This window comes from Calypte anna, chromosome 8 (assembly GCF_003957555.1).
Source record: "Calypte anna isolate BGI_N300 chromosome 8, bCalAnn1_v1.p, whole genome shotgun sequence".
Lineage (NCBI taxonomy): Eukaryota > Metazoa > Chordata > Aves > Apodiformes > Trochilidae > Calypte > Calypte anna.
The window spans coordinates 19,164,743-19,179,146 of NC_044254.1; the positions used below are offsets into that span (position 1 = coordinate 19,164,743).

General features: G+C 37.8%; 1 protein-coding gene across 1 annotated transcript in view; it reads left to right on the top strand.

The window, feature by feature from the left end:
• Window positions 1-13,031: 13,031 nt before the first annotated feature.
• The window catches only part of PIGK (phosphatidylinositol glycan anchor biosynthesis class K), a 66,050-nt gene continuing 64,677 nt past the window's right edge, over window positions 13,032-14,404 (top strand). Inside the window, exon 1 of the mRNA XM_030455608.1 lies at window positions 13,032-13,225. Coding sequence (XP_030311468.1) covers window positions 13,133-13,225 — 93 coding nt within the window. The 5' untranslated portion in view covers window positions 13,032-13,132. The remainder of the gene's footprint in view (window positions 13,226-14,404) is intronic.

Here is a 14,404-nt window from a genome sequence, read left to right on the forward strand (position 1 = left end):
ATCGTTTTGGTTAAACTTCTACCACTTCCTGTCTCTTCTGGAGGGGAAGAAGCTATGGTAGAACAAAGAAAAATTTTGCTATCAAAGTGATAACAGTTCTGGAAATTCTTCTTGAAAACGTCTTCTGGATCCTGTACCTTTGGGCTGATTCTGCTCTCATTGCTCCCTCCAGTAAATACATGAAGCTGACCGAATATGAAATTAGTATGGGATCAGCTGGAATACACTGTTCTGGGCCTTCTCTTTTTCTACGTTAAACCAATTACCTAACACCCACAGCCTTCAGTCAAAGCTTAATTAGGTTCTGTTTTCAAAAATTATTTCAGAATCCCCCCGTAATTTATAAGAGTCTTCTAGTTTTTTGTCTAGTGTCTGTCTAAGCATTACTGGCTGTGATTTTTTTACATGAGCAGCTGCTCTGCTAGACTCTGTCTTTATTAAATCAGAACTATGTCCTTGGATTGATGGGTTTATACAGGCTGGTGCAAGACACATTTGGACAATTTGTGGACAGTTTGAATTTGTAGGTTCTGTAAGTAAAACAATTACATATAGCCTTTTAAAGAGACTATGCTGACTTACATGGTTCTGATCCAGAAATACTGTGTATTTTAAAGTAAATGCAGAACTTACTTGCAACCCCTTAATGTGCCTAGTGTGGTGTTTATTAATTCAAGTTTACTAAAATGATCTTCTCATTTTCATGAGAAACCTGTTTCTGAACTCTTTTGCTACAGTGTTGTCAGTGCTTCATTAGAAACCTGCTGTTTTCCCTTCCCTTTCTTTTTACTTTGGTAAACCTTTATTTATTTGTTTGTTTATTTAGCTATCGAAAAACATGACTTAAATGAATTAAAACTGTAATAGCACAGTAATGAGTACTCTGCCTACAATAATCTAATCTCTGGATCAAATTTGCAGAGATTACAAGTCCTACAAATGCCATTGTATTTAACTTTTGTGGACACATAGATGAGTAAAACCTGGGAAGGAAGAAAGAAGGTTATTCCCCTTAAAAGTTTGAGGATGCATATTTTAATCTGCTGAGGAAAAAAAAATTATATTGTCAACTCAATCTTTAATCTTTCCTTTGATAAACTACATAGCTGTTGCTTTTTTTTTCCAGTTACAGTGTAATTTTTCTTGTGACCCTTTCCTGAGCTCTTTCCAATTTATCAGCAGGCATCTACAGCGAGGGCATGAAACAGGACACAGTGTGCAAGAAATGGTCACCCCAGTGCCAGGCACTGATGTGCTTCACTCTGCCTGTGGCATCCTCACAGTCCTCATTCTTTTGTTTTCACACTGAGGACTCAATTTGTGCATTGGCCTTGGTGTTGCAATGGGGTTCATTAGCTGGCTGTCTAGCAGGTTCTCAGCAGCTCTTCTTTTCACTCTATTTTGATATATATATTTCTCCACTCCAGGATCAATACCTGCTCTTTATTCTTTGATCTATAGCTTCATGTATTTAGTTGCAGCCAGTTTACCAAGAAGCCAGCTTGCTCAGTACCAGTGAGCTGTGCTCTTTGAAAGTTACCACTTCCCTAATCTTTGTTATCTTCCAGTGGTATCTGTGATTTTTTATTTTTTAGTAACCAGTGAAACTGTTATACAGCACATGGCCAAAACACAGTTCCCAGGGGACCAAACCAGAAAACTCACCTAATACATCCTATTTACGCTTCACTTTGGAGACCAGTCAATTAGTTACTAAATGTATGTACATTAATTTTGATTCATTCAGGTTTCCTAAACAAAATATCCTGTAGCACTAAGTAAATGCCTTCAGATCAGCATTTTTTTTTCTTGTTTTTGTTAGTGGTTTCACTATTTTCTTAGAATTTCTTAAATAATTCTCTATTACCATGCATATTTTTCTATTTAAGTCCTTATCCTTGATCTGGCTTATAATAATTAGATAGTATGAGGATATTGTACAGGCAATAGGTAAGCTAATAAATTTCAGGTTGCCACCTCAGTAAGTCCTTAAACCTCAGTGAGATGGAAGACAGGAGATCCTGTAGAGATTTTCCTTGTTAGCTCATTCCCTAAGGTCTGATCACTGCTAGTGAGAACACAGACTGGGAGTTTACACAGAATTTCATTCTGATCCTTTACAGCTTCTTGATGCTTTTTTGCTTTGTCACTTAAACTGAGATTCCTCTCTCCCCTCCTTTTTGAGAAGATTTTATTTTCTTCAATTACCATTTTTCAGTAAATAATTAATAAACAATCCAGATATTTTGATACAAATTTTTAAAATGACTTAAAAATGCTGTGCTAGTTTTATTCCGATAAAGTCCTAATTTTATTGCCTTTTTGTCCTAAGGATTAAACCATAGATTTTAAGGTTCTAATCTAGAAATTGTCTCCCAATAGATACTGACAATAAAGCAATTTCAGTTCACCTTGTTTACTTTTTATGAACTAAGGAAATTTGGATAGCTGTGGAAAAAACCCAAACACAATAACACACAAAAAAAGCCACAGCAAATTTCAATTAATAAAAGGCTTGAACTGAGTAATGACTTGTGTGGGGTGGTGGAATCGGAAAGAATTCAAGCACAGCTACCAGACCTTGTCCCAAGAACACTATGGAACATAAGATAGTATGGAACCCTGCTGCTTATCATTTGGGCTTTAGTTTATTTTATTGTTTTATAAATATTATCAATATTTATAAAATATAAATATTATTATTTATAATAATAATGCTTCTATATGTTATTTATGACATTATTATTTATAAATTTTCTATTATTTACATTTATTATTTATTATTTTTATTTTTAATATTATTTATATATATTTAAATTAGAAAGCTAAATTGAAAATAATACCAACTTTCTATATGAAGGGCTTAGAAATGCCATCTCTTGATTTGGGATTGCTGAGAAACCTTCAGCACTATTTGATACTTTTATTTTTGCAGTGGCACAGCACATTGTGATGTCAAGACAGGGAAAAAGGAGCAAGTCTGATACAGTATTTTTTTCACCTAGATTCAAGAAGGATCCCTGACTGGGATTTTTTAAAGTAGGAAAATGCCCATAGGACATTTATAAGTATATTGTTATGTAGACTGAGAGTGACCATGACAATAACTGTAGTGTCATGGTAAAAAAATAGAGTCACCTATTTCCACACTCAGTGTGTACTCAGTATTCACCACAAAGCAGGAGCTGTCAGAATGTCACTCTGCTCTCAGTGTTTGTTGTTTTGTTGGCAAAGAAGTGAGTATCTTTGAGCTAAGGCTCTGTTTGTTTGTTATATTTCATAATAAAGCAGGAAATGACAGTCCAAAAGCCTCTTTTCTAAACCCAGGAAGGCTGTAACTTAGGCAGGTAATGGCTCACAACTCTGAATTCTGTTGTAAGGAACACATTTGAAATTTTTTTTTTAATTTAATTTTTTTAATTTTTTTTTACTGAGGTGAGTAATATTTCCAATATCTAAGGTTCCTGAACTCATGTGTTTAGCTTTATGGTCTTGCATTGCAATTAATAGAATGTAATATATTGAGTTTAAAATATCACAGTATCATAGAGTGGTTTGGGTTGGAAGGGATCCTTAAAGATCATCTATTTCCAACTCCCCTGTGTGGGCAGGGACATCTCCCACTGCACCACATTGCTCAAAGTCCTGTCCAACCTGGCCTTGAATACTTCCAGGAATGGGGCATCCATAATTTCTCTGGGCACTTCCCTGGGCAACCTGTTCCAGTGACTCATTACAGTCACAATAAAGAATTTATTCCTAATGTCTATGTGCATGAAATGATAACTAGGTAAAAATCAGAACACAGAACAAGGATAAGATAAAGAAATTACATCTTAAGACGCATTGAGATGAACTGAGAGGCAACATGAGAGAAACTGGGATTAATGTTAATTCAGAATTCATCCTGACTTTCTGCTGACATACAAGAATATTTCCTGAATTTAGTTGCCAGCTTCAGCGAATGCTTGCTTGACAGGATAACAAATGAGACTTGGATCAAACACCTTCTTCTCAGTAGAAGACACCCTGCCAGATGGCTTATTAGCAAGGATAACAGAGCAGTTGATGAAAGTGTCATATGCTGGTTCAACTTGAACTCAGATTCAACAAAGCATGGGTTGAAAACTTTTGGATAAATGGAATAAGAGAATTTAGCCTGATGTTGGATAGAGCCTGATACTGAATAGTTTTTACCATGTGCAATTACAAGTAACCACTTGTAATCACAAGCACTTCTTCAATTTTTTTTTTTTTCTGTCATGGTATCCAATAAAACTAAGGAGTTGTTCAGCTGCAGTGCTGAACAGGAGCCTTGTCTCAGTCTTACTGCTATGTATTAAGAGATCAGGCAATTGTGCTCTGGAAAGCAAACACACCCTGGCTGGGTGTTGGAGTGATGACCCAAGGCAGGATTCAGGAGAAGCTTCTTAATGATTGCTGTTTTCAGAACTCCTTAAGAAGTTCTACTCCTCATCTCAAGAGGTAGGTTACTATATAATGATGCAGCTGTACAAGTGAAAAACTGTGGCTGCAGTTTTCATCTTTAGAAAACATTTATAAAGGTTCAGGAAAAAAAACCTGAAATATTATTTTGGCTTTTGTGTTTTTGAAAAAGTGATTACTTGCTTCAAATGTTTTTCCTTGTATATTCTAGATCTTAGTTGGTTCACAAAGCAAGCCTTGTCAGTACCTTTTATTTCCTCTTATTCAAGTTTCCGTATAAAACTGGAATCACTAACATGTTGCTTGTCCTGATTTCTTAAAAAAATGGAGATTACAGCTTTCTCAAAGTTTGCAGTCTTAAAAATGTCTTTCACAGCTCTCAGACTAGACTGGGATAGTGAAGAAACGAGGATATTATTAACTTTACCATGTGTTTGAATACTTTGTATCTAATAAATCAAGTGAATTTATAGGGGTAACACCAAAAATTTTTTTTTTGTGGATATATTCTGTATAACAAATGGATAATATTGAGGCATTTTGCTATAGTCTTTACTGTTTCTTTGGTTGCTGCTTTACAGCTGAGTCGTTACTATTTGGAGAAGATTTGAGTATTCGGAGATCTCTTAAATTACTTCTTTTCCAAGATTATACAGCTAAAGCACCTCCACAGCAGTTTTGAATAGAAATTTTAAAATTACCCTGTAGTGTAGCTGACATTTTATTGTTCTATATAAGTTGAATGACAATCAGCATTTTCCTGGCTTTCTGCTGAAACTTTTTATTCCCTCAGCATCTGGGCCAAGGAAGGAGAGCATCATGACTTGTAAGGATAAAGTGTATGCCTGTCCTAGTGGACTTCTTTTATGGAAACAACATTATGAGCAAATCCTTGAAAAAATACTGATTTTACCATTCAACATTACTAATGCACACATAGATGTACTCCCTTTCCTAAAAGAATGTTTCTTTTTTGAACCTATGAAGAGCTCCTCTGAGAGAGAAAATTAATTTAGTTGTTAGAATCGAAGCAGATAAATAGCCTAATGGATGAATTTCTTTCACAAAAGGCCTTAAAAACCCATGTGGGAATTTTAGATCATCATAACTAGATACAGAATTATTGAAGGAAAAGGAAAAGATGTTTTATATTGTTCTGTTTCCTAGATGAGAAGACAGGCAAAATATGTTCAGCCTCCTTAATTTTAAATACTCAAATCTTGTAATAAAAATCCATTGATGGAAGAGAATTCGTATTAAAAATGCTTCTCATAAAATGATCATATATAACAACAAAAAAAATTGTTTTTTTTGTATTTTGAAAAAATTTGAAGGCAAATAGAATCAGATGAAAAAGGAAAAATGAACACATAGTGCAACCCCTTATATTTTTCAATAGGGTTTGAAGTCTCCTGGCTTCAAGATGACATAAAACTTACACTGTGAGAGCCTTCAGTAATATCCACTGTACAGATGCAGAGCATTTATTATTTTTATACTTAGCAAATTAAAATGATTATCGTCTTTAATCCACAACTAAGTAGCAAGTGAAGCTATGTACCCTTTACTTCATATCATGATTTTGATCTCTTTTTTCTGAAGGATGATCAAAATTTTTTCTTTTTAAGGTGCTCTTTGTGAAACTTCAGTCTAGAATTCTCACAGTCCACAAATAGATACTTCTGTACCTCATAAATATGTATATCATTTTATTGATATATTTCATATGAACATGCAGCTAATAGCCCCTAGTAAATAACATGTATTTGACATTGATCTTTCATTAGAACCTTTGCTTGAATGATTTGAGAATTCCAAAAGGCAATTTTTCTTCTTTTGTTTTCCCATTGATTAATCCATTGGCAGAAAGCCATCTCCTTCGGCCCAGGAAGCTAATTATCTGCTTTAAAAATTAAAAGAGGAAGTCATTAACGCAGAGTTAAATGAATTTGTGTAAATGCATCACAACTGCACCTTTATAATCTCCAGAATCCAGGACAGGCATATATTCAATTAATCCCTACTCTGTTCTGATTTGGTTGGTCACAGAACTGCAGGGAGCCTGGACATTTCACTTATGCTGAACCCTTTGGGCTGGGCCAGGGCAGTGAGGCAAAAGCCTCCCAAAATTACCACACTGAACCATCTATGACACTGGGACACATAGCAGCCTTTGATGCTTTAAATGGTTAATATATTCACACTCATGTTAATATGTATACATTATGGTTATCCTGTTAGTAATCTTTTTTCCAAGTTTTTTTTGTTTTTTTTTTCCATCTACATGATGTTATGATGTGGGACATTTCATTTAAGGTTTTCCTTTATGACTATCAGAAACTTAACAGTGCACGAATATGATTTTTGCTGAGATAATGCTTTTGCAAATGAATGCATTAAGACACTGATTAGTCAAAATTGACTGACTAATTGGTGTCTTTTCTTCGTATAAAAATCAATCACCTTGAATGAACATGTAAATTTGACTGCCTGTCTTAAAATGTAAGAGGTTATAAACTGCAGTAACTGCAGCTTTTACATTTTCATGCAATATATTTTGAGCAATGAAAACAGTCAGTTCAGGTCATAGAACAGGATAAATACATAGGAACAACAGCCATGTATAAATGTATTGATAATTCTTGTTATTACTAGGGCTTTTTCTTGGTGGTGTCTTCCAGTTAGAAAAGCCTCATCAGGATATACTCCTACAAAAATACAGGCAGATAAAAAGAAAGCAGTTGGATTTTTTTTATTCATTAGAGAGCTACAGAGCAATACAGAAACACTTCCATAGATTTCATAATTGAATGCATTCTCATGTGGGCAGTTTCTTCAGTTTGCACAATATCCTGATCAACTTGGGCCATGCAATTTGCCTTTTAAAAAGGCAGTTGGGGAATTGCTTGGTGACCAATTTACCTTCTTGCTTAATGTGTTATTTGGTTTCATCCAGACTTTCTGCTTAGTAACAGCCCATTTGACTTCTTAAGTAAAATTCCACCTTGCACTGCCTGCCAGCACTGTGAAGGTGAGGAGGCCTTTTACTGACCTCCTGCACAGAAGGAAAATTCAGCAAGACTGCATGATTTTTATCAATAATTAATAAATCATAGCAAAAACCTGGCTCCCAAGCACTATGATTTCAATTTATGAAGTCATTCTGGCATTTCTACTTGGGAACAGTTTTCAATAAACATGCTCAGAGAAACAGGTACTTTTAATTTCAAAAAGTGTAGTCAGAGTTGACTACACAGTTTTGAGTAGTTAAGGAAATTATTAAGGTTTGCTGATCCACTGTCACTTCTGCTCACAGCCTAACAGCTACCCTAAAAAGAAGTAGTTGCCTAAAAAATTTTTGGGCTGTTCTGATCTCTACCCCATAACACCTGGAAAAAACCAAAAATAATAGTAAATATTTACATTTAAAAAAATTAAATTATTCTGTTGAGAGTATTTATTTAAGTATCTTAATGGTCTATTTTTGGATTTCTTAATTTTTGCTTCTAAAGTGCAATCTTCCACTAATCAGTTCCAATAACCACATGCTGGTCTACATAACCTTGCAATTTACTGGATTCAGTTTTAGTCACTGTTCAAATATTTAATGTTAATCAATGTTATTTTACTTGGTGTACGAGTAACCTTTTTAAAAATTGACTCAGTGCTCACTGTATATCTTATTTCTATTACAATTTCCATTATAATAAATCTATAAATCTGAAAAATAAATTTCAGGTAAAGCTGATGTGTATTCATCCTTAATTTTCAAAACGTTTGTGTTTATTTTCTCATGTAGCTGATGAATAGTATGCAATGGAGTAAAAAGCCCTTGCCTGCAAAAGAAGGGAACACCTGGGACAAAGGATACATCCAGATTGCAGGCTGCAGAGAAGTCTAAGAACACATCCATGAGCTTCATTCAGAACTGTCCTGAGACATTCAGGTATTTGCTGTGTTTGGGACACAAGACAGATTTATCATAAAGATGTCAGAACTAGTAGTGCAATAAAAATGATTACTTTTTTAATGATTCCAAGACATCAAGTGTTTTTAATTTCTTTCTTGAAATCAAGAGTAAAATTATGTTTATAAACTTAGCTTTATTTAGGGTAATTTAAGATTCTTATCTTGTTCCTAATTAAGAAGCCCATGAATTTTCTATCTGAGAATAAACCCTTTTGAAATACTAATAGAAAATTATAATGGAGAGAGTAATTTTAAAAAGGTAAAGGCCTGGGTTTTTCGTTTGTTTGTTTTTTACTGCTGTATTTTCCACATGTTGTGTTATTTTAACAAATAAGAATGTTTTGACAACAGTTGTCAGTGTTGTTTTCTCTTGAGAAAAAGTACTGATTTGAGAGATCTTTGAGAGATCAAGTCTGATGTGCATTTTTCATGACTGCCATTATACATGACTATGTGAACAAGTTGCCACTTTTTTTGTTGTTGGTTTTTTTTTTTTTTTTTGGGTGTTTTTTTTTCTTTTCTTTTTTTTCTTCTATTTAACTTATTTTACCAATGGGTTAAACTGTTGAAATGGTTTTAGCCTCACATTTTTCTGAGGTGAAATACTGGATTACTACACAATTCAACACTATGGAAACTCCATGCCTGGTGGTATTTGTGTCATTAATGACAGAACAGAACTGATTACAAGGTAAATGTTTAATTAATAAAGAACAAATGTCACAGAACTTCATTGTGGGTTTCAAGCTTTTTGCTTGTCTTCTATTCTGACCTCAAAATACACTCAGAAAAATGATGTCTATAATCTCACTTTGTAAATAACAGTAAAAAATATTGCCTAGATTGATTCCAATATAGAAGTAAGCAGCTCTATGCTATGGATGAACAAATGTCCAGGTTCTAATGTGTTTAACCAGTATTCAATATGAATCAATTGATAAGCACAGTTCAGTACAACTCTTTCAGCATGGTAACATTATAAGCAAGACTTTTTCAAGGTACCTTTGGAAGTTCTGTATCTATTACTCTCAGCATAATTTTTTTTTTTTGCATACCAGTACTACTTTGCTATCATAAATCTTTTTAAAACACCTGCATTCTGTAGTTAAGCTAGTCTTCCACTAACAGAAATGGAAAACAAAACCCAACAAAGAATAAGATCACTCATTAAGGTGATCACTGTTGTTTCATTCAGGCTCCATATTTAAGAAAGTTGTTTTTATCAGCTCAGATACTGAACTGTTGTCATAGACTTGTTTGGTCAGTACTAACCCCTCTAGCAATATAAAAAAGGAAGCCTTCTGATTTTCTTAATATATTATCAAAATTAAGAAAGTAATAAATTTGCTGCTTTTTTTTTTTTTTTAGTGAGATAATACAGTTGAACTATTATTAATTCCTTAAGAATCAGTCTTGTTGACTTCTTTCATTGCATGAGTTGCTTCTCATTTTTCTTTTCAAAGCCTAATAAGTAGAGCCAAAACACATATTTATCTTCTACAGTCGAAAATTATCAGGCAGTATGTTCAAGTCTAATAAAAACAGGAAAAACACCCACAAAACAAGGATCAGGAATACCGAAGAGATACACTATTATACCTACAAGTAATACAAGCAACATTAATACCACAATTTAGAATAAAAAAAGAAGTTTGTGGTCAAAAAGTGTCAAGTAAACTCAAGTAGGCACCAAAACCTGTTATAGAGGTTTATGGGATTGCACTTGGGATTCTGATTTCTCCTCAGAGAAAAGCTACCTTTGTTTACTCCATGCTGAACAGAAGCAAGCTGATGGATCTTAGAGGGCAACTTGTATAGAGTACAGATGAGAGCATTAGGGCCCGAGCAACCTGCTGGAGAAGAAAAGAACCTGGAAGGGCACCAAGTACATCAGTGTGAATAGCAGCTGCAGTTAGAGCAAGTTTTTAAACAGTTGTTTTAATTACAACTCATCTTAGGATAGACATTTGTTGTCCTTGCTAATTATTCGGTATGAAGTACAGGATACATTGTGGCAAAAGTCAAGCTACAGAGACTCAGCGCATAAAAAATAATGTGATTAGCATGAAAACAAAGCACAAAGAAGAAATAGAAGCAGACAGCATAAAGCCTCATTTCTAGACACAAAAATCCTCTACAGGCACAGAAGTGAGCGCCAGCTCTATAGCGAGAACTGCCTAAGGGAATAAAGATGAAAGAAAAGAAGGTAAAGCTTTTGGTACTGTCTTGCTGAGAAAAAAAAAAAGAAAAAAAAGTAGTAATACCACCTCCAGGACTTCAGTGCCTGAAGCACTGGCACATTCATGCATGTCTGATGAATACTAAAACCCATGAAAGACTGAGACTGTAAAGCAATAGATCCATTACAAAATATTATCAGGCAGGCTAAGGGAATCCAGAAGGCAGAATAGAGACAGCTCTAAAAAGAGAGAACTATTAACTATTCCACTCTTTTGGAATATTGCAATGAGCTTGTGAAACTGACTTTGTCTTAATTCAGCACTGCCTCTGGCCTGGAAAGGAAAGGCAGAAATGTGACTTGAACTCCTAAAATCAAAGAGCAGCACCTGCAGTGTGATTGCAGCTGATCCAAACATTGCTCACACACTGCAGCAGGCAGCATGTGACACCAAGACTGATGAGTCTGCAGCTCTGCTTTTACAGGAAGAGCCAGCTACACCTTTGTGTCAGCTGCAGAATCAACCACATATAAGCCATGAGGAGCAGCAGCAATATTGACTGGACAAGTGTGCTTTAACTATTCTGACTGCTGGTGAAACCTAGTGTTTTAGATGTCACATCTAAGCGATCTTTCATATAAGGATTATTTGATACAGTTCTTAATTGCTCAGCTCAAGTAGCAGATGTTTGCTTGTAGAGTCCACAGGTGATAACCTATCTTTATATCGTTCCAATGCTACATGATGAAATCACGGGTTTTTTTGTTTGTTTGGGTTTTTTTTTTTTTCATTTTTTCTTATGCAGCAATACACAGGGACCTTAAGAGTTTTATTAAAGTACAAAGTTAAGAATTCCAGAGAATGACAAAATTAAGGTCACCTGTGAAACAAACTTCCAAAAGTTTGGGAGTTTTTAAGTTAATAGAATGTTTTTAAGTTTCATTCACAGAAAAACTAATCGTTACTTCTCATGCCAGGAATGTTTCTTGGAAAGCTGAAGTTATCTTTTGGTAACATTTGACTTAACTTTTCATTCAGTATAAACAACATGACTGGTTCAGAGATGAATCAGGGTACAAATGATGACATTATTTCCATGGGAAAAGCCATTGACCAAAATGCATGATACCAAATTATGAATATTTGTAATTAATGCAAAGAGCAAAGAACTAAGGTTAACAAAAAGAATTTCAGTGAGAGACTTGAGATCTTTTGAATCTGCCACATATTATCTGACCCACCCCATGTAGAAGCTGAAAGGTAATGAGGAGCTATCCAAGTCAATGTGTGTGAGCCAATGAGTACATACTCTGATAGGTGCCTATCCTTTTGCAGTTACTGACAGAACCTGAACACATCTGAGAACAGTCAAAGGCCTAAAGAAACATTTGAAAGGGTAAGACAAAAATTTAAGCTTGGTCCTAAATGAATTTAATTTTCTGGAGCAAGATGATAAACATTACAGCTTAGAAGCAGGCACCATAGGACACTTCCAGCACTCCTCAGCAGGGGCATAAAAGCCTCAGACAGATGTGTTCAAGCACAACAGCAGCATGTGACTGTTGCCTTCTAAATGAGTTCATTACCTTCTGGCACAAAGAGATGATCTAATCACAGGTTATTGTTTTTATCTAGGAAACCAGTGATGCTTTCGAATAGCAAACGTGATGTTATTGAAATTCCAACATCAATACATGGAAATATGCTTCTGTCTGCAAAAGTCATTACTGATGACAAATATAGGCAGCAAGAAATAGCTTCCATGGTTCAGGGCAGAATCTGAATCTTCACTAATGGAAGGCATCAGGCAATTGAACAAAGGGGGTGACAGGATGAGTTAGTGGAAATAAAAGAATCACACGAAGTGATTCAATAGATTGAAACAAAAATCTGATGATTCACCAGCTCTGAAGGACGCCTGTGCCAAAGGCCAAGTCTACAGCAGAGCACCTTGACAAAAGACCTACTTTCAAATTCCCTCTCCTCCAGCTCTACCCCGTAGCCACCAGGGCCTGAGGCCACCCATGTACTGCAGGTCGCCATGCCCATTGCCTGCCTCTGTGGCAAGTTCACTAAAACCCAGTGACTCAAGCGTATTTTATTTAACAGTCTGAGCAAAACGACTGACAGTAACACCTTCGGGAGCCTCCCGACCTGCAAGTGAAACGCGAGGCCACAGTGCCTCCTGCCAAGGGATGGACAAGGGCTGCAGAAAGACACAAGAACACTTGGGGCAAGGCACCCCTGGGATCCGCCGCCCCCACTGACACGCAATGTCACGGGAGCTCTCCAGGACCTGGCAGGGCCGGGGGACCTCGTGTGTGTGACCGAACGCCTGGCGCGGGGCAGAGCAGGGATACTGCTCCAGCGAAACCGCATTCCTCCGGGCGTGGGCAGAGCCCAAAGGGATCGCCCAGAAGACTCGGGCGACGGCAGCACTCCCCAAGATCACGCTGCGGGGCGGAGCGTGCGCAGAGACCGCTTCCCCCCTTCCGGCACTTGCGGCAGCGGGAGCTCTGCGGAGGAGGCGCGGTAAAATGGCGGCCGCCGCGCCCGCCGTCTGCTGGCTCAGCGCCGCCGCAGCCCTGCTCCTGGGGTGCTGCGGCACAGCGCTCGCCAGCAGCATCCAGGTACGAAGGCTGGCGGGAGCGAGCGAGCGAGCGAGCGAGAGACAGAGAGAGACAGAGACAGAGAGCGGGCAGTGCTGGGCCGTGGCGCAGGCTCTGCGTGCTGCTGGTTCTCCTATCCCCTTCCCTCCGCAGGCAGAGCCCGCCCTACCGCCGCTTTCGGGGCCGCGCCGGGGAATCTGCCCCGAGTAGCGCCCTGGAAGCGTTGACTCCAGCAGCTGCTGTCCCTCTGCGGCTTTACCGGCTGAGGGGCGGCTGCGGCCCCGCACCACTGTCCCTGGGCGGGTCCTCCCCTGGCCCCGCCTGGCTCTGCCCCCGGGCGTGGGTGCGGCTGCGGCAGGTGGGGCTTCACAGCCTGCGCTGCTGCCCACCCCGGGAACCGGGGGGTTCCTCGGGAACCTGGAGCTTCCTTACACTGTTTGTAAAAACAAGGCCGTCTAATAATACGCTTATAGGTTTCTGACACGCGATTTCTCTTGGCTGTGCAATGTAACTTTCAGTAGTCCGTGCTTATGCTCCTATCGCGGACGTCTGCTGGCTAAGTTAGGTGTGGTTTTTTCTTTTAGAGAGAGACCAAGGGGGGTGCTGCGCGCTTTCACGGGCAGTGATGGTGCCGGGGCTCAGCTGGGCTCGGTTGTCGCCTGCCCGTCTCGGCAGGTGTGAGGCATTTGCACACAGAAGGAGCCAATGTTTTTGTTCGAGTAAGAGTAATTTCATATATCGGTAATTACGCTTTTTGCACAGTGCCCACACAGCATCTGGAGTGTTGTTTGTGTTTAAAGTCTAATATCAAATTGCTGCACTTGAAATTAGTTGCAAATAATATTTTTAGTCTTGGGTTACTATTAACCCGCAAATTGCTACTGGAAGTTTGTTATGCTGTACATACATTTTAACAATCACTGTTTCTGTTAGTGTGTTACTCTTTCTGTTACTGGTACCGCAGGTACCCAGTAGCCTTCGGAGAGTTTAAGAGACTGATTAAGAGTCGGTGAATCTGGGTTCTTGTCCTGTGACAGACTTGTTCCTTTACCTCTGGGAAGTCTTATCCCTTTTCTGTGTCCTGGTTTAGGCTGTCTGTTAAAGAAGGACCCTCTCCTTTGCAAAGCACAGTGGGAACTAAAGATAACAGTTGTCATAACCACCTTGGATTTAAAATGGATTAAAATTGCAGATTCACTT